A 22,938-nucleotide genomic window follows, 5' to 3' on the forward strand; every position below is an offset into this window, starting at 1 on the left:
TTGATTAAAAATAAGACAAAAAAATATGCTTATATTATATGCAAATATTATAATTATAAGCGTTGTAGTAAAACTACACTTACTAAACTTTTACTATAATAAAAACCTAAATCTGAATATTTTATTTATTATTACAATGAAATTCCCAAGCCACCACCCAGAACACCAAAGCGATGCTAACAACCCCTTAAAACACCTTAGCAACCACAAAGCAACGCCCTGGCAACCATTTATTTCAAAGACACCTCAACCTTAAAGGTACAGTGCGGGATGTTTTGTATGATCTATTAACAGAAATGCAATATAACATACAAAACTGTGTCTTTAGATGTGTATAAAAACCTTACGTAATGAAAAGTTATGTTTTTATTACCTTAGAATAAACCAGTTGTATCTCCATAGGGAGCGGGCCTATCTACATAGAATTTGTTATGTTGCGCAGCCATGTTTTGTACAGTAAGCTCTAACGGACAAACAGCTCTACAGAGCGCGTTTCGTATATGTTGGTCTTCGTGTGTGTTTTTAGACGCAGCTTGCGTCATCACTGAGTTGAAGATGCACAAAGTAGTAAGTCGTAGTACGGAGAGGAGGAGTAGTCGTCGTCTAGCTGAAGCAATTGATTGTTCTGTCTTAGAAGTTTTGATAAAATGGAGGACCATGCGTATTGTGCACAAGCGCCGACAGAGCGTGAATCTCCGTCGTCAAAGAAGCACAAACGTGATGCTGCCAGACGAATTAGAGACAAACGGCGGCAGAAATCCAGGATAAACATCGGTGTATCTATTACCAGATGGAAGGCACTGTTGAAAGACAAATGTTTTCAAGGCGACGCCGAAGTTGCCTGTTTTCTGCTAGACNTGGTAAAATAATTCAACATTTTCAATGTTTCCACTTTTTCAATGTTTACCAAACAACTGTTTTGTTGAAACGGTAACGTTAGCATTTTATACAAATGGCCATATAACCTCCGAATAATAATGTTTTTCCGTCCCTGCGGTACGTACTCCGGTTGTTCCTGACTTTACAAAGGGGGAGACAAACGTCTACTAACTTACACCTAACTGCCTATGTGACTGTCAGATCAAACGCTTTGAACAGCGTTGCTATTTACGATTAGCTAACTTTAGTTACTTCACTACTCTCAGCGTGTACTAGATAGGCCTCAAGGTTGTGCGTGTTGTGGCTTCACAAATGCTTTGCTGCATACCTCGGTTGTAACGAGTGGTTATTTCAGTCAAAGTTGCTCTTCTATCAGCTTGAATCAGTCGGCCCATTCTCCTCTGACCTCTAGCATCAACAAGGCATTTTCGCCCACAGGACTGCCGCATACTGGATGTTTTTCCCTTTTCACACCATTCTTTGTAAACCCTAGAAATGGTTGTGCGTGAAAATCCCAGTAACTGAGCAGATTGTGAAATACTCAGACCGGCCCGTCTGGCACCAACAACCATGCCACGCTCAAAATTGCTTAAATCACCTTTCTTTCCCATTCTGACATTCAGTTTGGAGTTCAGGAGATTGTCTTGACCAGGACCACACCCCTAAATGCATTGAAGCAACTGCCATGTGATTGGTTGATTAGATAATTGCATTAATGAGAAATTGAACAGGTGTTCCTAATAATCCTTTAGGTGAGTGTATATCTAATTATAGAATTGTAACAGTAACTTTCGCAATAGAATACATGTTAAATGATTAATTACGTTAATATATTGCCTTACCTGCTTGTATCACTACTATCCGCTGTTTCAGTAGACGACATCTTTTTTTACTGTTGCGGCCACCGTCGTAATTCGAAAGGGAGGGGTGGGCAAATGACTCAGAGATTCGTTGCAAAACTATAATACAAAGCTAGTGGCCTCTGATTTTCAAGAACTGTGCCTTTAAAGTGATAGTTCACCCAAACATGAACATTTTTTCATCATTTACACACCCTCATGTCATACCAAACATGCATGACTTTCTTTCAGAAGATATTTTGAAGAATGTTGGTAACCAAACAACATTGGGGTCCCATTGACTTCCATTGTTTGGTCACAAAACCAGAGACATTTCTCAAAAACTCATATGCAGGTTTTGAACGATATGAAGGTGTATAAATGATGACAGAATTTTCCTTTTAGGTTAAACATTCCCTTGAAGCTTTGTTTCCTAGTAAATGCCAGATTCATGCACTTTATTGCACGTCGCTTTGGCGAGCATCTGTTGAAACACCTTGTGCATTTTATAGTCACTTTTGGCAAGATGATACTGTAAAAGTTAATGTTATGTGAACGTAGGACAGATTTGTATGGTCTACCAGACACTTTTGAAATACAGAAGCACATTCGAGACAGTGATTTCATCCAAACAGTCCAGCTGTGAGGTCTGTTTGCAGATGTCTGTGGGCAGGACAGTCTGTGTTTCTTCAGGTCTGGACTGTTGCTCGTGACCAGAAGCACTCTGGCATGCAGCTGCCCCGGGCCATTCTCTAAGTGGTCTTTGAAAACACAGGTGGTCTCTGGGGACCAGGATGAGTGGGCCTCCCAGCCCCGCACAACACTTTGAATAATAAATCCATACATCATAAAGACACGTCAGAATTTGATTCACGGAGGCAAAACTCTGAGGTGTTAGCTTTAATAACACGTGCTGGAGCCAAGCACTTGCTCTTCCCTGACAAATCCGGGCAAATCAATTAATTCCTCTGACATCCCCCCAAAAGCACACAGTATAAATTCCATGTGGCCGCGGCGGTCTTGTTTTAGGAAGAAAGAGGGAGAACGCGTGACGCACGCTTTACACTTACACTCTCATTTTTGAAATATTCCGCAGGCGAGCGCATTTGTTTTTGTTGAGAATTCTCTCTAAAAGCGTAGGAGAAAGACAAGTAGCTCAAGCCGAATCTCTCTGTTATCAGAAAGCGAAAGGCTCTTGATTCTTTCGCAGGTGATATTCTGCACATAATGATGGATAGAAACATTAGTCTGCGCTATCAATCCTCAGAGAGTACCGCTCCTGACTGCAGAACAGCTTCGAGAGAAAAATACACATCAGACTCTGAGAGCTGGTGCTAATGGCCATAGTGAGAAAACAAGGGGTTTGCTGAAACATAAAATAAGACATCTCATTAAACAACGTAAAAGGAACAAATGTACAATAAATCACTGGAACGTTTTTGAAAAACCAGGTCTTTGAAAAAAGATTAAGATGGTCTACTATGTCATCCTCAAACCCACCAATTTATAGTTCAGATTATAGACATATGGTACCTAGATGCCACATTCACTTTTTTTTACTTAGCGTTACATTTTAGATATATGCGACCTGCAATGGCTGATTCATCATCTACACCAGCTTGGTCCACCATGTAAAACCACTATTAATGCGAAAGTGATTTTACCCGGATTTATCAGCAGGTGCATCGCGCCTCCTCGAATGCATTTCGTATATGTTGGTCTTCGTGTGTGTTTTTAGACGCAGCTTGCGTCATCACTGAGTTGAAGACGCACAAAGTAGTAAGTCGTAGTACGGAGAGGTGGAGGAGTAGTCGTCGTCTAGCTGAAGCAATTGATTGTTCTGTCTTAGAAGTTTTGATAAAATGGAGGACCATGCGTATTGTGCACAAGCGCCGACAGAGCGTGAATCTCCGTCGTCAAAGAAGCACAAACGTGATGCTGCCAGACGAATTAGAGACAAACGGCGGCAGAAATCCAGGATAAACATCGGTGTATCTATTACCAGATGGAAGACACAGTTGAAAGACAAATGTTTTCAAAGCGACGCCGAAGTTGCCTGTTTTCTGCTAGACTGGTAAAATAATTCAACATTTTCAATGTTTCCACTTTTTCAATGTTTACCAAACAACTGTTTTGTTGAAACGGTAACGTTAGCATTTTATACAAATGGCCATATAACCTCCGAATAATAATGTTTTTCCGTCCCTGCGGTACGTACTCCGGTTGTTCCTGACTTTACAAAGGGGGAGACAAACGTCTACTAACTTACACCTAACTGCCTATGTCGCTGTCAGATCAAACGCTTTGAACAGCGTTGCTATTTATGATTAGCTAACTTTAGTTACTTCACTACTCTGAGCGTGTACTAGATAGCACGCAAGAAATATATCTAATTATAGAATTGTAACAGTAACTTTCGCAATAGAATACATGTTAAATGATTAATTACGTTAATATATTGCCTTACCTGCTTGTATCACTACTATCCGCTGTATCAGTAGACGACATCTTTTTTTACTGTTGCGGCCACCGTCGTAATTCGAAAGGGAGGGGTGGGCAAATGACTCAGAGATTCGTTGCAAAACTATAATACAAAGCTAGTGGCCACTGATTTTCAAGAACTGAGCCTTTAAAGTGATAGTTCACCCAAACATGAACATTTTTTCATCATTTACACACCCTCATGTCATACCAAACATGCATGACTTTCTTTCAGAAGATATTTTGAAGAATGTTGGTAACCAAACAACATTGGGGTCCCATTGACTTCCATTGTTTGGACACAAAACCAGAGACATTTCTCAAAAACTCATATGCAGGTTTTGAACGATATGAAGGTGAATAAATGATGACAGAATTTTCCTTTTAGGATAAACATTCCCTTGAAGCTTTGTTTCCTAGTAAATGCCAGATTCATGCACTTTATTGCACGTCGCTTTGGCGAGCATCTGTTGAAACACCTTGTGCATTTTATAGTCACTTTTGGCAAGATGATACTGTAAAAGTTAATGTTATGTGAACGTAGGACAGATTTGTATGGTCTACCAGACACTTTTGAAATACAGAAGCACATTCGAGACAGTGATTTCATCCAAACAGTCCAGCTGTGAGGTCTGTTTGCAGATGTCTGTGGGCAGGACAGTCTGTGTTTCTTCAGGTCTGGACTGTTGCTCGTGACCAGAAGCACTCTGGCATGCAGCTGCCCCGGGCCATTCTCTAAGTGGTCTTTGAAAACACAGGTGGTCTCTGGGGACCAGGATGAGTGGGCCTCCCAGCCCCGCACAACACTTTGAATAATAAATCCATACATCATAAAGACACGTCAGAATTTGATTCACGGAGGCAAAACTCTGAGGTGTTAGCTTTAATAACACGTGCTGGAGCCAAGCACTTGCTCTTCCCTGACAAATCCGGGCAAATCAATTAATTCCTCTGACATCCCCCCAAAAGCACACAGTATAAATTCCATGTGGCCGCGGCGGTCTTGTTTTAGGAAGAAAGAGGGAGAACGCGTGACGCACGCTTTACACTTACACTCTCATTTTTGAAATATTCCGCAGGCGAGCGCATTTGTTTTTGTTGAGAATTCTCTCTAAAAGCGTAGGAGAAAGACAAGTAGCTCAAGCCGAATCTCTCTGTTATCAGAAAGCGAAAGGCTCTTGATTCTTTCGCAGGTGATATTCTGCACATAATGATGGATAGAAACATTAGTCTGCGCTATCAATCCTCAGAGAGTACCGCTCCTGACTGCAGAACAGCTTCGAGAGAAAAATACACATCAGACTCTGAGAGCTGGTGCTAATGGCCATAGTGAGAAAACAAGGGGTTAGCTGAAACATAAAATAAGACATCTCATTAAACAACGTAAAAGGAACAAATGTACAATAAATCACTGGAACGTTTTTGAAAAACCAGGTCTTTGAAAAAAGATTAAGATGGTCTACTATGTCATCCTCAAACCCACCAATTTATAGTTCAGATTATAGACATATGGTACCTAGATGCCACATTCACTTTTTTTTACTTAGCGTTACATTTTAGATATATGCGACCTGCAATGGCTGATTCATCATCTACACCAGCTTGGTCCACCATGTAAAACCACTATTAATGCGAAAGTGATTTTACCCGGATTTATCAGCAGGTGCATCGCGCCTCCTCGAATGCACAGTTCATAAATATTGTCTTATCACTGTTGTCATCGTCATTTCTCCCCCTCCGATACTCTCAGAGGCAGGGAAATTCTGAGGCAATTACCGAAGTGACAAGTGAAATGGGAACAAGGAGCACAAGAAAGAGACCGTTGCCATGGAAACCGCGCAAGGGGATCCGATTGCTTGCGCAGTGGTCAGGTAAAGCCCCCCCGTCTTACTACATACAGCGGCCTGGCAGCGCCCACCACAGACCAAAGGACACTTAACCTCAATCACTCCTTACAATCGCTAGCCAATCACGGCGAATTAATTTGCTATTCTTGTCCAAAGGTCAGGTGGCTGTGTACATCCAGGGTGGCAGAACATGCACTTTCCACCCAAAGCAGGAGAATAATGCGAGGAACACGGCTTAGGACATTGCCTAGTGATTTAGAAGAGACAGCAGAGCAAAATTATCATTATTATAGCGATACGCATCATTATTTCTACGAAGAGAAACATTATGTGCTATAGATACAAAATAACTAGATTTGAGTCTGCGATAATACTAATGTGTGTATCATCTGCACTGTGATGGCTGGACAGAAAAATATTCCTATTTACATTATCTACTGAATCTTACACGCTCCATTCCGACGCTTATTTTATTCAATTAAGATTTAATTTCATCTACAGCAATCTTCATCTAACCAAGCGCAGCTAAACGTGAGACGCGTGTGCAAATCAAGCAGAAGAGACGCCTCGGCTTTCATCAGCCCCGCCATTAACACATCACCTCTGAGTGTTTTGCAAACATCTTCAAACCGCCGAACGTAATCGTCTGTTCGCTGCGAAATGTTCATTTATGCACGATTTCAATACGACACATTAAAACGCGCGCGCGTTATTATTCTGTTTCATTTCAGAAACCTGTTCTGACTAGGACGTGTGACAGAGACACTAAAGGTGACGGCAAAGACATTAAACCCCCAGGACGAGACTCTCCGCGCCGCCGGCAAATTACGGCTGATTAGCATTGATTCGAAAACAAAAACCACAGCGTGACACAAATCAAAAGTGCAGTCGATGTTGATGCGTAAGTGAAATGGCACGTCTCAAAATAGCTCAATAAATTTACGTTACGAAGTCGCAAACAAACGAGAAAGCGGAGGGCAAGAACGGGAGGAAAAAATCAAGAGTGAAGCAATTACGGATCTAATCAGAGCTTTCTGCTTGAAGGTGCGACTCGGCTATCTCCCTCCCATTTGCATCATAACACAGCGTGCAATATTAATTTCCGAGTTTACTGCTTATTGGAAGTGCAAAGTATGAAAAGCCATTAAGTCTGCAAATGGGAAAGCAATTTGCTGTCACGTGGATTCGCGTCTATTCGGCCTGTGTTAACCATTTGGAATTAGAGTCATTTGGCGAGAGGCATTCTACAGCGGTCCACTAAAATAAGTAATTATGCTAGCCTCCTCTCTCCCTCCGTCTCCCGCCTCTCGCTCTTTCATTTGCGCGGGCGAGGAAAGCAGGATGGGTGGATGAGGTTGAAGGGCGTTAGGGGTGAGTAAGTGGATGCAGAGGCAATTAAAGTTGGTAGCTATCTGTTTGGCTAATGCGGGCGCACGCACGTAGGCGCGCGACTCTCGTACGTTGCCTGAGGGCCGCGAGGAACGAGGGAGAACAGATGCTGTGCGGCCGTCTCCTTTTACTGCCAGTGTAACTCTTAATCCAATCTTGCACGCTCGGGCACAGCGCTCTTCATTTCGATTTAAGGTGTTCATGCATCACGGGCGCGCGAGCATCATGAGGTAAAAATCACTCGCAATGATTCATACTGGGACTAAGAGAACCGCTGTAGCTACACATGCTGTTCATCTTACAAACATGAAAGTATTCGCGTAGATGGGCATGAACGTCTGTGTCGTGCCAAGTAGCATGCGTTCCTGAATGAACATCATCTGTTGGTTCAATAAAAATATTCTGGGGAAGTCTAGTTGACATTCAAAATTCAACATAAGCTGGTCTGGTACACCCGTCTCATCTGCACCCTTAAACTGCACAGAGAGAGAGAGAAATTTATGACGCCTGTGGTCCTCAGGTCTGTAGAGGTGTATTATGGTAGGACCTGCAGGACCCATTAAGGCGATGTGGATCTCCTATCCGAGCATGCGTATCGATCGTCAGCAGTCCCGGGCCTGGGCCTGCCAGCCTAGTTAAAGCCCCGCCTACGTGTGTGTATGTATGTGTGTGTGTCTGTACGCAGAAGGAAATGAAAATGGGGTCTTGGTGTGTGTAATGATCTGTGTGTGAATAAAATGAGCAGACTAGAGAGACAAAAAGGAAGATAAATTAAAGTATCCCTCCGTTCCTGCAGGAGCTGCATTGCAGCCGCTGATGCTTAGCTGCCTCACGGAGGATCTGTTTGTGGGGAGGAAATGAAAGGCAGTCAGACAGCGAGAGAAATGGGAGAGGATGCGAGGAAGGGGTTTGGGAGATCATGTTTTCTGTTTGACTGAAAAAGGACACGTCTGTTCTATTTAGCATTCATTTAATAGATAAACATTAACCACCTTAAAAATCTCAGAGTACATCCAAAAGACAGCAATAGATGCACTCACTGTACAGTAGATGTCATGATGTTGTCAAAGTTGACAGTCTCTTTTTAATACTTTTCATTGGTTAAATATTTGCACAAAATAAAACCTGCAACATCAAAATACTAATAAAAATCCCCAAGGTATGTTACTGCAGCATTGTAAGGATGCAACACACAGCCTCCATCCCAGAGCCAAAAACACACGAGCAGGACCTGGAGGAGAACAAAGCAAGAAGAAGAGAAAGAGAGAGATAGAGAGAGAGTGCTTTTGTGGGTTACAAGAAGGTGAGGGGGGTCTAAGAATGGTCTTGTTATGTCCAGACCCCCCTCCCCCAGGTATACCCCCCCACCTCAGCTCCTTTCCATCCACCTGCTCTCATTAATACACACCTCTCACATCATTAAGACGTTCGCCGCGGAATTAATAGAAAGACAGATTAAAAATAAATTAAGAAAAATGCGTTGGAGAACGCTCGCACGCACTTCATAAATCACCCGGGCAAAGGCAGGCACAGGCTCCTTATAATTAACTGCAGACTATTTATTTTATCCTGACGGTATAAATTAGAATTCAGACACACAGATTATATTAGGGGTGTCTGTCATGCGGAACTGCAGCGAGGTGTGTGGAATATTTTAAGGATACAAAGAGTAGAGCGCAGACGAAAAATGAGAAAGAGAGGGTGTGGAGGGCAGAGAGGAATATATATTCCTGTGCGCTGTGCAAAGAACACAGTTTTCGTTTTCTGAGAAGACAGTAACCAAAATAATATCATGAATAAAAAATAATATACGCAAATAACACAACGCTGTATTAATTCTCATGCTGGATCATACGACTATGACACAGACATGTCTGACTGAACATGCTCACATCTGTGTGTGTGTGTGTGTGTGTGTGTGTGTGTGTGTGTGTGTGTGAGGTAGGCACGACACAGGCCACACACTGCCTCCTCGTGGGCACTGTGCCTACACTGGCATTACAGTAAACCACACAGCCATTCAAAATATTCTCTGTATGCTTCTTTCTGACGGAAAGTTCAACAAAACATGTTCTGAGTTCAAAGCAGAAATATGCTAATGTGACCTAAACAAATGAATGATTTAGGAACAATATGTGTAATAGAGCAATAAAATCATAATAAAATCAATAAAAATAAAACTTTATCCAAAGACACTTTTATCCAAAGAGACAATGAATTCAAACTATAGACCACTTGGTTAGAGGTAAACCAACGCTGGTCCAGAAGAACTTACCGTTTCATTTTGAAACGTTCAAACAAAATACATCCAACATTCATATCCGAATCAAAATGTTAAACGAATGTCTTTAAGATTTTATTATACATGTAAGATAACAAAACAAAAACCGGAAGTGTTTCTGGACCAGTGTTAACATCTTGCAAAGTGGTCTATACATTTTATCAGTATAGTAGCTATTTGTGATCCCTGGGGTCACACCCATTGCTAATGCTAACAATTGCTAACAAAAAAGAAAACGGCAAACTCTGTAGAGCAGTTTGTCCGTTTAGGGCTACCGTAGAACGAACATGGCGAATTCCATTCAAGGGGACCCGCGTTGTTTATAGACAGAAATAGCTCATTCTAAGGTAATAAAAACATAACTCTTCATTATGTAAGGTCGTTATACACCTCTGGACACATAGTTATGTATATTGCATTTCTGTCAATAGATCCTCAAAAAATGACATACTGGACCTTTAAAGCTGTAATCCCAAAAACGATACAATGACACAAACTAGGCCATCGAACAAGGTTTGTCTTCAGTGAACCTGCATTTTGGTCCAAGGCTAAGCTGTGTAATAAAATCTCATTCTTTGTGCGTGTATCCACGGCATTCGGGCCTCCAGGTGGCACACAGAAGTATTGATCTTATCTCGCAAAGTCTCTAGGAGTCAAACGAGCTCCCAATTTGGTTATTCAGAGCAGAACAGTCGATCAACAGCTCAGTGTCACTTTCACTAGTACTAAAGCCACATATACCCTTGACAACTGGTGTTGCGACCCATTGAAAGGCTTTTCTCTGTGAATGTTTGTGTGCGTACCTCAAAGAGGCTTTCGTCCTCATTCCCTTCCTCCTCAGGAAGCGCGACACGTCCGCAGTGGCCTCCTCATGAAAGACGAAGACACGGGCTTGTGTCCTCCTTCACATTCCTGACTTCTGCCGGTGCATTAAGTCAATCCACTGAAGACGGCAATCTTAAAACAAACCCCAGCGCTCTCATAATCAATGACAAAAACAGACGCGCAGGACCAAAGGCTCTTTACGTGCCAATTTTCTTCTGAGAACGTGAAAAACAGGCAGAAGAAATTGCTTTCTCCGTCTTTATCATTCTAGCGTTTGGCTGAGGCCTTAACAGACGGCCGAGGGAGAGGATAATGGGTTCGGAGCCCGTCGCATCACGACCCTCACAAAGCGCAGACGAAACATTTCTTATTTGTGTAGTCTCATTTCGTCGCATGATACCGGATGCACAGATACATACGCAACTCCAAAAGTGTCATAGACCACAACGTATAACTAAAAAGGCCAAAAAATTCGAGTAAACCCGATTCACAGCCTGAGATCTGATACAAAATCTCATTTCATGCATACAAACAATCTTCACACATACATTTTGGCTGATTCAATCATTACCACTTTCTATATTCATGCTGTGGTTAGGGTCCCACAAAAACCTTTCAATTTGGATGCCAAATACATACGCCACCCGAAAAAGCATCAAAAACGCAGCCGCGTATTGAACACACTATTGTAAAAACAGCCTCCATCGTATTGTTCACAGCCTGAGATCTGATACACGATCAGACTCATTTCTCAAAACTCAAAAAGAGATGGCCGTTCTCGTCTTCTCCTTCAAGCCGGGAGAGTAACTCAGTCTGAAGAAAATAAATACGCACTTATTACATTCTACACGCCGCGTACTTTCACCTCCGTAATGTATTGCGGCGAGCGACGCGGTGCACGCCGAGGTGAAAAATGAGAATGCAGAGTCAAGAAAAAAGCGACGATGAGACGGGGTGAGAAAGAAATGTTCAGGAGCTCACAGCATCTTGCTTGCTACACACTGCTTCACGACTTTACTGCGGTATTCTGAGACATGTGTATTAGAAAGAACATCATCTTGGGTAAGATTCATATTTTTACGTTGTCTGAAACAGACTGGCTGTCTTTACTGGCTCCGGCGTATAATATCTATTGTTTTGCCCAAAAATCACCATCAAAACATAAAGCTGATAATGTTGCGTTCTAAGCCGGTATACAGAAGTAAGAGGGCAACAAGGCAAACCTGAATTCGATGTTTGTTTTTGCCAAGATGTCTTCTAGTCATCTAGTCGGATTCTGAAGGTAGCACAGATGTATCGCTTCGCTGCCAATATTACCCCACAATCCCATGCTAAAAAAGGATCTGATGGAGCAGTTCATTTATTAAAAGTACATGTATTTACTTTTAGGCATTGTAATCACTAAATATTTTCTTGGTATCTCGAAAACTGACTTGCATTTGTGTTAGATCAAGACATGACATCACGGTGCCTTAGAAGCCGATGTCAAACCTAAACCCTGGTCTGCTTCCTTAAGATTTACCTTCATAACTAAAAGACTCAAGAGGTGAAGCAGCGAGAAAGCCGTCTTAGGTTTCAGCCACAAAAAATAACACCAAACGGCCAGTGCACACAAGCCAGCAGTTCCATCTGTACCCAGCAGGTGTCTCTCTTTCACTGTGCATGACCCCCAGTCCTATCTCCCACCCACCAAAGGCCCCTCCCCTCCTGAAAATCCCCATCTCCACATAATATATACACCATCATTTGAAAATGGCAGCTTTTTGATAATTCACCTTGATTATCAGACATTAAAAGTGACTTGAGCGGCGCTGAGTGTCTGGTTGGGGAGATGGCTGCAGACAGCCGAACAATGCGACGGGCGCGGCATTAACGCCTCGCTGGGCCGTGCAGCCGCGCAAGGGAGAGGCAGCTCTTTGTTCTCCCCCTCATCCAATTATTTTTAACGTGCGCCTCTTTCACAACAACAAGAGAGAATTTAATTTTAATGCACTCTGTATAAAGAAGCACCACGAAATACATTCTTTAGAAAGGAAGAAAGAATATGGATGAGGTTAGGAATTAATCAGGGTGCATGTGGACCCAGGGTATGAGGTGCAGGTATTGCTTTGCAAAATCGTACATTCATTACCGTTTCTCCTTAAAAACGAGTCGCACGCTGCAGAGAAGCATAACACAAAGTTGGGGAGAAACCATGCGTGTTACATTCGTGCTCAGAGAAGAAAGTTGAAAAAACACAAACAAACAATAAAAAGATCCAGGATTCAAGATAAATGGGTTTGAAGATAAAAAAGGCATGCACTCTTGTAGGAAGGTATGCGCCTAAATATTTTTCTAATTGGCCGAGCACTTTATCTTGCTGTCAGTGAGGTTATAAAAATGCAGCAGTTCCCAGAAGGAAAGCAGCAGCTCTATAGCCGACCCTTTATTACTGCACCCTGGTGTCTGATATATGCTCCCGAGTTAACCTTTCATCTGAGTCCAACACACACGCATGCACATACACAGTGGCGCATGTTTTATGCAGAAATGCACCAAAATAGAGGACTGTGTGCCGAAAGCAACACTGCAGTGTTGTACCGAGCTCGCAATATGGGACTGCAGCTAAAACACACAGTAAATCATATGCCACATTAATGTACCGCAGCTGTAAGGATGCAATCATGCACACAAACACGCACGCACACCGATTCAAGCCGACAGAAAAAGCAAATTAGAATCCGGCGTGTTCAGGCGCAGGGCTGCTGCCATCTTAGCCGCAGTACGGCCAATTTTCTCAGCGGTATGAAATGATTGTTTTTTTTCTTATCAGCGTCGAGGCAGCATCTACAGCAGTGAGAATTTAAAATGAAAAGCCCTTAGTTTTTGTCCCCGGGAACACAAAATAGACAAACCCCCGAGCAGGCGCACACACGCGCTAAATTAGATCTTCAGTTCTGGGGTAGACAACTAACCGCTTGTGTGTAAGCCTCGCTCTGCGGCACAGCGAAAGCAATTCTCGGGAGATGGTAAAATTAAAGGGCAGAATCCAGCCTGTTTATGGTTGGCACTCCTCTCGCTTCTCAATCAAATGTTTTATTAAGCAATCATTCGGCACTCTCCCACTCCTAACACTCCTCCGCCGGAGTAAGGAGGGGATGGGGGGGCGAGGGGGCTTGAAATCTGCAGGATGGTGTGCAGGTACCCGCTGACCCCCACTTCCTCAGCTGCCCACAGATAGTGGACTGAACACAGCTGATTACTCCCACCTGGAGTCAGAGTGACTGTTAACCTCCCTCCACAAGGGTACAAGCGGTCCCATAGCTACCCCGAGAGAACAGAGGGTTACAGAGAGGGTCCAAAATGACCTGTTTTCCACACCTTCCAATTGCAAATGAACTATATGAAAGTTGGCATAAAACTGTGATTGGCATCATACACGGATTACATCTCGGAGTAAAACGGCACCTGTCTCCAAAATGTAATGACCCGTCGTGATCTTGTTTCTCATATTTTGGTGGCTTTAACGTGGGGACTGATTTGTTCAGCTCACTCAAATATGAAAAACATCTGTCGTTAACCCTCATGTCTTTTGAAACCTGCATGACTGTCTTACATCAGAACACAAAAGGACTTTACAGCAGAATGGCCAATACAGCAGGAGTGAATGGTGACCACAGCTCTCACGCATAACATTTAAAAGCAAGAAAAATTGTTTTAAGTAAACAAGATAATTTTCCATCTATATTTTTACATCAAGCACGTGGCTTTAGAGGAAAATAGTTCACAAGTCATACTTTTATGGTATTTCTTTAGTGCTTTTTGTCCATGATAAAGCTTGCCAGCCTAGTCCCCATCCGCTTTTATTTCGCAACGTGAACATTATTTAAGTTTCTTCCCACAGAATTTAGGTCCTGTTGTTTTTCCATACAATGAAAATGAAAAGTTATTGAGTCAATTATTACCATTTTGCCTAAAATGTTCTTTTGTGTTATACCAAAGTCCATTTACGGAAATTGTGCCACTCGGCGGCCATGTTTGCAACGCCTCTGGGCAGTTATTTATGTCATAGCAAGTCTACAGTCCTATCTACTTGAATGGGGGTAGGCAGATATTTTTTAAATCGCTGCCAAAAATCACAATTAAACAGCATATTAAACAGCATATTTCCTTATTAATCAATAATTAAACCTGACATTAACTGTACCATAACTTTGGTTTGCTAAGCTTAAATTGCGCTAAACATCACCTTTTTCGATGTCGCTTCATCTACTGCACATGCGCACAAGGCTTACAAGCGCCTCACGAGAGCCCCGCCCCAGAGAACTGTCAGTCTATATTGATTGACGACTGGCTCGTTTCACTGGAAGGTGGGACTTCCATCGCAAGAGTGGCCATATAGGGAGCCTCAGAGATGACGTATTTTTTTATGCAAAACCCGGAAGCGAGTTAGCATTTTAGGACTTCCGGTTCCATCGCTCCAAAGTATATGGGTTTTTTGAATGGGTTTTTGGTAAATCGCCTGAAATAAGGTGTGTGGTAAACAAAACCTCTAAATATTTTCACGTTTTCTTCTATGACATAAAACACACCAATTATAACCCGCTTGTGATTTTTTATCAAATTATATAAAACGGCGGTTGTTAACAAGTTGTTAAAAGTTATCGCGCATATAAAGCTCACAAATAATGCAACATGGGCACAAATCTCTTCAAACGTAGATGCGGATTCATTCACAGAGTAATTACTTACCAGGGAACATATTTTGAATAAAAAGTTTAAAAGAGTTGTGGAAGGCTTGGTGGTGGTGACGTTGATATCGAGCGACATTAAGTGTATTTATTTTATAGCATCGTGTTAGCTTTATACTTCTGCCAATTGTATTTTGTCATTTTCAGTGACAAATGTTGTGTTAATTTGTAAAGATGATCTTGATAGACAAAACGAGTAAACATCATAAACCTTATTTTTGCGATCTTCCAAAAGTCTATTGGAAAAATGCATAGGCTTTCGGTCGAGGGAACCAGCGCGGCGCTTACTTCCGGGTTAGCCTACAAAAATACGTCATCTCTGAGGTACTGGATTGAGCATTGTATTCCTCCCCATTCATTGTAATAGCAGTGGCTCATCTTGTTAAAATTAATATCTTTGGTTCTAATCAAGAAAGAAATGTCATACAGGTGCCTTACGGGGAGGTGAACTATCTAAAAAAGAAACTTCAATTACGGCTTGCATCATATGGCACTTTTGTTGTCAGGGTGACATTGAGAGGATGGGGTGAGCCTGACAGCGGGGTACGAATTAAAAGTGTGGGACAGTAAAGATAGTTACCTGCTGACTGACTGAACTATGCTGGAATTTCAGCCTGGACAGTTCGTCCTCCAGCCGCTGGACCCGCACCTGTGGAGACATGTGTGCAAAGATCATTATATTCACATCACATATGTTGATCATCAAACGCAGAAATATTTTGAGAGGGAGAGTATAGCCAGAGCAAAGACGGTAGCTCAGAACAAACAGAGGAGTGAGAAAATGGCTGCAGTGTTCTGTCATAATGAGAAGCGGAGGTGTGTGTCGGGCTCCCTCGCTCCGCTCTCATCACATCTGCTGTCAGTAATCTATTCCTGAGCCAGCAGTGCTGGGATTAAGTGCAGACTGCAGATAGAGGATGTATGCGTCATTGAAACACACAAGACTGACACACACAATGCCACCGGTGAGTAATAATACAGCCCCAATAGCAGCTTCATTTCGAAGTGAAAATTATTGTTGCTCAGAAGATGGAAGTGTGTGATGCGTGAGTGCTCTAGATGATTTAAACATTAGATACAAGGGTCTGGAAAAACTGTCCAAAATGACAGCTAAAGCCATAATGATTTTAAAGAAACAGCAAATGAATTACTAAACAAGTATAATTTACTTTCATCCTTACTTAAAAACATACTGTAAGAACAAAAATGCCAAAAACAACAACACCATGTTATGCCTGTCAAGCTCCATTATGCACCATAAAAATGAACCATGGTTTAACTATGGTAACTGCTTTTAGTAAAACTATATCAGGAACACATTTCCTATGGTCTCAACACAATAACCATAGTTCACCCATTGCATTTGCAGTAAATGAATATACATTGTAAACAATCTACAACACAAAACCATTGCCAATTTTTAAAAGGGTTCTGAAGCCATATATCAGCTTTATGTAAGGACCAAAATGTAAATTTAGGTCTGATCATAACACAAAGCCATTGTACAACTTTAGGACATAAAAGTAAAAAATGTGAACATGCCACATTTTTTCTTTTTAAAGCTTGACAGCTCATGGCTATACATTTTTGGCTATAGATATATAGCAGACAGAATATAAAATGATTCTTTCTTCGCTTCACAGAAACACAAAGTTTAAAATGAAATGAGGGTGGATAAATGATAGAATTTTTCATGGACCATATGACGTCCCTGTGTGAAAATGAAAGGTCCGACTCTAGGTGAGGATTTGTTGGCAGTACTGCAGAACTGCATGTTAAAAAAGCTTCTGAATAAAGTGAATTTCATTAAAGAACCAGATCATGAACAAAAGATGATACGGTAGTCACACATAATAAGAATATACTGTAGCACGTATGGGCTCTCATTGATATTCAGACAGAGAGATGAAAAACTTTCTGATGCAGCATACTCTCTTTCACCAAACACAAAACTCACTTTAAGGAAACCAGAAAAAAGATCTGATATAGTCAGACAAAACTGAGATAAAGAAACCGGTAATTGTATTTTCTTAAAATAAAGAAAAATAACAAAACAGATTTACAGTCATAACCATATAAAACTTCATTAGTGATGCTTTGAAAAAGCATAACTATTGTTATTCGAACATACATACTTCTTATAATTATTCTTGTTCCGCCAAAAGTTTGGCACGCTACTTGTCCCGCAGCTTTTGACGTAGACGCATGAATGAATACATCACATCGACGGGCCTATTTGGGAATGGTGTGCTATGACTTTTATAAGCGATCGGGTGGGGGGGGTGCGATAGGGGGGTGAAAAACCACCCGAAAAATCCCATTGATTTATCATTGCGCCCAACTTTGACGGTTCGTAGCTCCGAGCGAGATCGAAGAAAAAAACGGATAATACACGATTTGAAGAAGTTATCAGGCTCTATAAGAACATAAATCACAATGGGGTGTAAGTTGCACCCCTGGGGTGTGAGAGCCTCCCAAAATTTCCGTATACCTGTAATGGGGCCCATAGACTCCCATTCAAAACCTAGATACCTATATATTCACGCGTTATTTTTTCGCATTCGACCCATGAATGACTACATCAAATCGAGCGGCCCATTGAGGAATGGTGTGTGATGACTTTTGGAAGTGATCGGGTGAGAGGGGTGCGATAGGGGGGTGAATAAAAACCAGAAAAATCCCATTGACAACATTGCGCCCAACTTTGATGGGTCGTAGCTCCGAGTGAGGATATCGTAGAAACATGATAATAATACACGATTTGAAGAGGCTATCAGTCTCTGTAAGAACATCACTCACAATGGGGTGTAAGTTGTACCCCTGGGGTGTAAGAGCCTCCCAAAATTTCCCAATCACAGGAAGCATGCCCATATAAGGCGTAAAACGTCCCGTGTTGAATATCTTAGCAGTACAACCACTTAGAGACAAGGGGGTAGGCTCATTTGACTCAGACAACTAATCAGTGTCACATGATCATTATGAAGATATTAAGCCACATCCATAGCAACCATTTACAGCAACCTAGCAACCGATCCCCTAGACTACCATTATAAAAAGTCCATATGGATATCTTTGAAGAACAGTGTCGTAGGGACGAGGGGGTGGGCTCATTTCACTCAGACAACCAATCAGTGTCACAGGATCATCTTAAAGCTATTAAGCCACGCCCATAGCAACCATTTACAGCAACCTAGCAACCGATCCCATTGACTCCCATTATCAAAAGTTCATATGGATATCTTTGCAGTACAGTGTCGTAGAGACGAGGGGGTGGGCACGTATTACTCAGGCAACCAATCAGTGGCTCAGTAAGTTCATTAAGCCACGAAGCCACGCCCATAGCAACAAAACATCTTAACTTAGCAACCGTTTAACAACACCTACATCTCTTCATCAGAACATCATAGAGAGATGGGGGTTGGTTTGTTTCACTTGTGGGTTGAAGCATCATCAGTTGGCATACGCTAAGCCACGCCCATAGCAACCAAACAGGTTAGCCTAGCAACCGTTTAGCAAAACCTATATCTATGCATAGGAACATCGTAGAGACATGGAAGTTGGTTTGTTTCACTTGTGGCTTGAAGCATCATCAGTTGGCAGATGCCAAGCCACGCCCATAGCAACCAAACACATTAGCCTAGCAACCGTTTAGCAAGACCTATATCTCTGTATCAGAACATCTTAGAGTCATGGGGGTTGGTTAGATTCATTAGTACTTAAAGTGTCATCACCCTAGTGCCGAGTTCCGCGGTTTGCCACGAAAGCATCACTCACAGTTTCTTTAGAAAATGTACTATCTAGTTTATTTTATTATTCATAACTTTTTCAACACGAAATGTACATTAATGTACTTAAATAAAAAAATATTTTATAAACAACTTAGCGAAAAGAAACGGCAATATTTTGCAACATTAAAAAGGAATCATGACCCCTAAAACTATATTTCAAACTGAACTAAACATACTTAGAAGCTGAAAAGACAGCTTTACAGTAAACAATATCATAAAATAGATCCTTTCACTTTTCATTGCAAACATCTGCCTAAACGCATGGATATGGTGTCTTAATGGTGAGAACTCCGGAACCAAATCTCAAAATCCATGTAATTTCAGAAGATAGCTCAGTAAAATAAGTGAAGGTCAACTGGATAAAGTGAAGAGAATTTACCAGAGTAATGACTCCCAGACCATGGGGACATTATCATGTTGACCAAAGACTGAGACCAAACAGCAGATGGTGAATAAATGACAGATTACAGTTTAAACATTATGTCATGATTATTTACAAAAATGTAAAATGATATCCTTCCTGGATTTTTGCAGACATCCATATGAATACTATATATTATAATGATATTTAATTAATATAATGGTATTGTACATTGCAGTACAGTATCAAACCAATGGTATAGACATCATCAGTATGCCAAATATGGTGGTGGCATATATCAAAGTATTAGAAATGTTTAATCTTTTACTCTACCATAGTACTACCAGTCTTTTATTTGTCTTGCTCTCATTTTAGCATTGGTGCTCTTTCAAATGGATTTCCTGTTTCTGTGCATCTTTGAACTTTAATAATGCTGTGGTCCAAACAAGGCAATGCTCCACAGCGACTGTCCACCTACAAGGCGGCAACGGACACAAGAAACATTTCTTATCTGACATATATGCATTTTGCAGACACTTATCCAAAATGACCCAAAGTGCCTTTAAATGTCTTTTATTTGTATGTGTTTCCATGGAGTTCGAACCCATGAGCTTTGTGTTGCTACTGTACTCTAGTAAACACGCAAAATAATGCAAAAGAAGCTTCATTCCAAGGATGCACACAGACCCTTGGTGGAGGTGACCTTCCTGCAATCAGTCCCATGGAGCACTTATTTCCCAGCTATAATCAGACTAACTCACTAAGGCCTGACCTTTTCTCAGCGGCCCCTTAACCATGGTATAACTCAAATATAAAACCCAAACCCTCCAGAGAGAGACATCTGCTAGGGCACAGAACTGTGGCCACACAGGTTAATGAGCAGTGTTGGGCAAGTTACTCTGAAAAAGTAATTAATTACTAGTTACTAATTACATTTTCAATAGTGTAATTAGATTACTGTACAAATTGCTCTCTCCAAAAAGTATTTAATTACTTATTATTAATTACTTTCTATATCCTATATCAAACTTGATCAGTTAAGTGATTCAAGGATAGACATGAAATGGCTCTTTTAATTCATTCAAATAAATAATATAAAACTACATAAAGTATTATTATTAACTGACCAAAGTATTACAAATGTGAGAATTATGCATTAAAACACGGATTTTAAAGTTAGACTCACTATTCCACTATGTCAATTCCACTATTGCACACACATACTGTATATTACACAAAGGATTTAGTTTAATTACATCAGAAGTAACTGTAATTAAATTACAGAAAAAATTAGAGTAATCCTTTGCTTTACTTTTTCAAGGGGAAAGTAATTAAATTACAGTAACGAATTACTTAGTAACTAGTTACTCCCAACACTGTTAATGAGAGAGAAAGCGCATTGGCACATACATGTGCAAACAAGCTAGAACATTTCTAAATACACATAATGTATCTTCTATTCAAATTGCACATAAATGAAAAACGTTTCTTTTGACACAGGGTTAATGCACCAATCCATCAATATACTTCTGGTCAACAGACTGGCTTTAACCAACAGTCATTTCCTATGTGGACTGAATAAAAGAAATAACTATGTATGACCTTCCTCCTTCCAAGGAAAACTACATTTCGCAATGACAAAACGGTTATAGTTAAATTTATATTTTAAAGTTTTACTTAATTAATATTCCATAAAGGAATTTATAGTCTGTCATATTTGACATGTGCTTCTCTCTCCTTTATCTTAAATGTGTGCTCTCACTGTGTGTGTGTGTGTGTGTGTGTGTGTGTGCGTGCGTGCGTGTCTGTGTACGTGTGTGTGCGCATCCGTGTGTGTGTGTCTATGTCTATGTGTGTTAGTACGTGTGCATATTGTGTGTGTGGAGTGTTTTGTATGTGGGTATGTCTGTCTTCTGTGCTTTCACCTTTTTCTTGTTTTTACAGGTATAACTATAATTGTTTTGCTTACAGTCAGTATGTCTCATGTACATCTGCTTTGTAACAATGAAAATTGTTATATAAATAAAGCGTTATATAAAAGCATTATATAAATAAAGTTGAGTTGAGTTATAGGTGACACTTAGGTATGCTCCTTTACAAGTCATAAGTCAATAAGACTATTATTTAATAATCAAACCTAAAGGACTCTGTGACGTTTTGCAATGAACTTTTTTACTAAAGTCCATCACCCCGTGAATTACAGTAGCCTACCCTCAATGCTGATTCAATAACTTTATTCATACAGTGTAAAGTGAAAAGAAGACGTTTAGTGCTGCACCGTCGACGATTTTCAGTCACCTGTGTTTCGAATCAAATGTCAGAACATTGTGATTCATCTTGGAGCTGGATCGTGAGAACTTTTGAAAATGCCTATAGGGACAATGAATCACCAAGGTCACTTATGTGGGTGGATACTTTTGAGCTTTCTCTGAATGCAGCAACTGAACACAGATGCTTCCGCAGCCTTCTGCCTTTTGGTTTCCTAAAAAGTTTCATTCTCCACCTGCACCTGCAATAAATGCTCTTTCACCGCTCTCATATTTAACTCAAAGGAACTCTCAACAGCCATGTTAAAGTTGCACAAAACAACTTAAACGTGTAACACAACTTTGCTACAATGGCATCTTTTGCTTTTGCGTGAAGCTGCATCCATGGCAGTTGGTGTCAGCGTAACGTCCAGAACTGTTTTACGACAAATAAACCAGAAGTACCAGAAAAAACACACAAAAATAAAATTACAAAGAAATATACTGTATATAGTATATATCTTCTAAAGTTTTCTGACTTTTTTATGTGAATGCACAAGCACACAAAATTATGCATTTGAAATTAGGGAGGAATGATTGATAAAGCAGCAAAAACTGAATTAAAATAAATTTGTTCCCATCACAGCAAACTGCTGCTACAGGGTAGGAAAGATGTGACTGTTTGTTCTCTAAAGCTCCCCCCAACAGGTCTGCCATGATGCCTAGCGACAGGTGACACAGCCACTGGTGACGGACAGCACTGGCCTGGACTCTGATTGGTCAGTGGATTTATCCAGGAGGGGGGGCTTGGAGTCCCACTGCAGCAAACATTATCTTACAGCTGTGTGCCTGCCAGCTAATATACTAAAAACCTTTGTTGTCATTCTGATAACACATCTTATATTGTGCATTGAAATTATGGAAAATACTTTACAACTTAGAAAAAACACATGAGATATTTGTAATACACATTTTTTGCCCTCCTAGACTGCTAGATTATAAAAAGTGTATTGGGAAGTCTCATTCAAGTCATTTTTATCCAAGAAACAGAACTTTGTTATATCTCATGTGACTCTAGAGTTTTAGAAGAGATCTTCACATGATCACAAACAGATTAGCCAAGTCTACAAAAATCGACATTAACTCAATGAAATTTGAAATATTTTATTAGCTAATTTTTACAAAATGCTTTCGGTTTTAAGGTAAGAAACGACGCTCAAATGTCACAAACAGGCAATTTGCTTTAATCATTTGTAAATATAATGTCATATG

The 22,938-nt window shown here is 40.8% G+C and overlaps 1 protein-coding gene across 1 annotated transcript in view; it reads right to left on the reverse strand.

Moving 5' to 3' along the window:
- LOC130557484 (rootletin) overlaps positions 1-22,938 on the reverse strand; it is an 81,644-nt gene that overhangs the window by 54,562 nt on the left and 4,144 nt on the right. The window contains exon 3 of the mRNA XM_057339270.1: positions 15,852-15,920. Within this exon, the coding sequence (XP_057195253.1) occupies positions 15,852-15,920 (69 nt within the window). The remainder of the gene's footprint in view (positions 1-15,851; positions 15,921-22,938) is intronic.

The sequence above is a fragment of the Triplophysa rosa genome, linkage group LG1 (assembly GCF_024868665.1).
Source record: "Triplophysa rosa linkage group LG1, Trosa_1v2, whole genome shotgun sequence".
NCBI lineage: Eukaryota > Metazoa > Chordata > Actinopteri > Cypriniformes > Nemacheilidae > Triplophysa > Triplophysa rosa.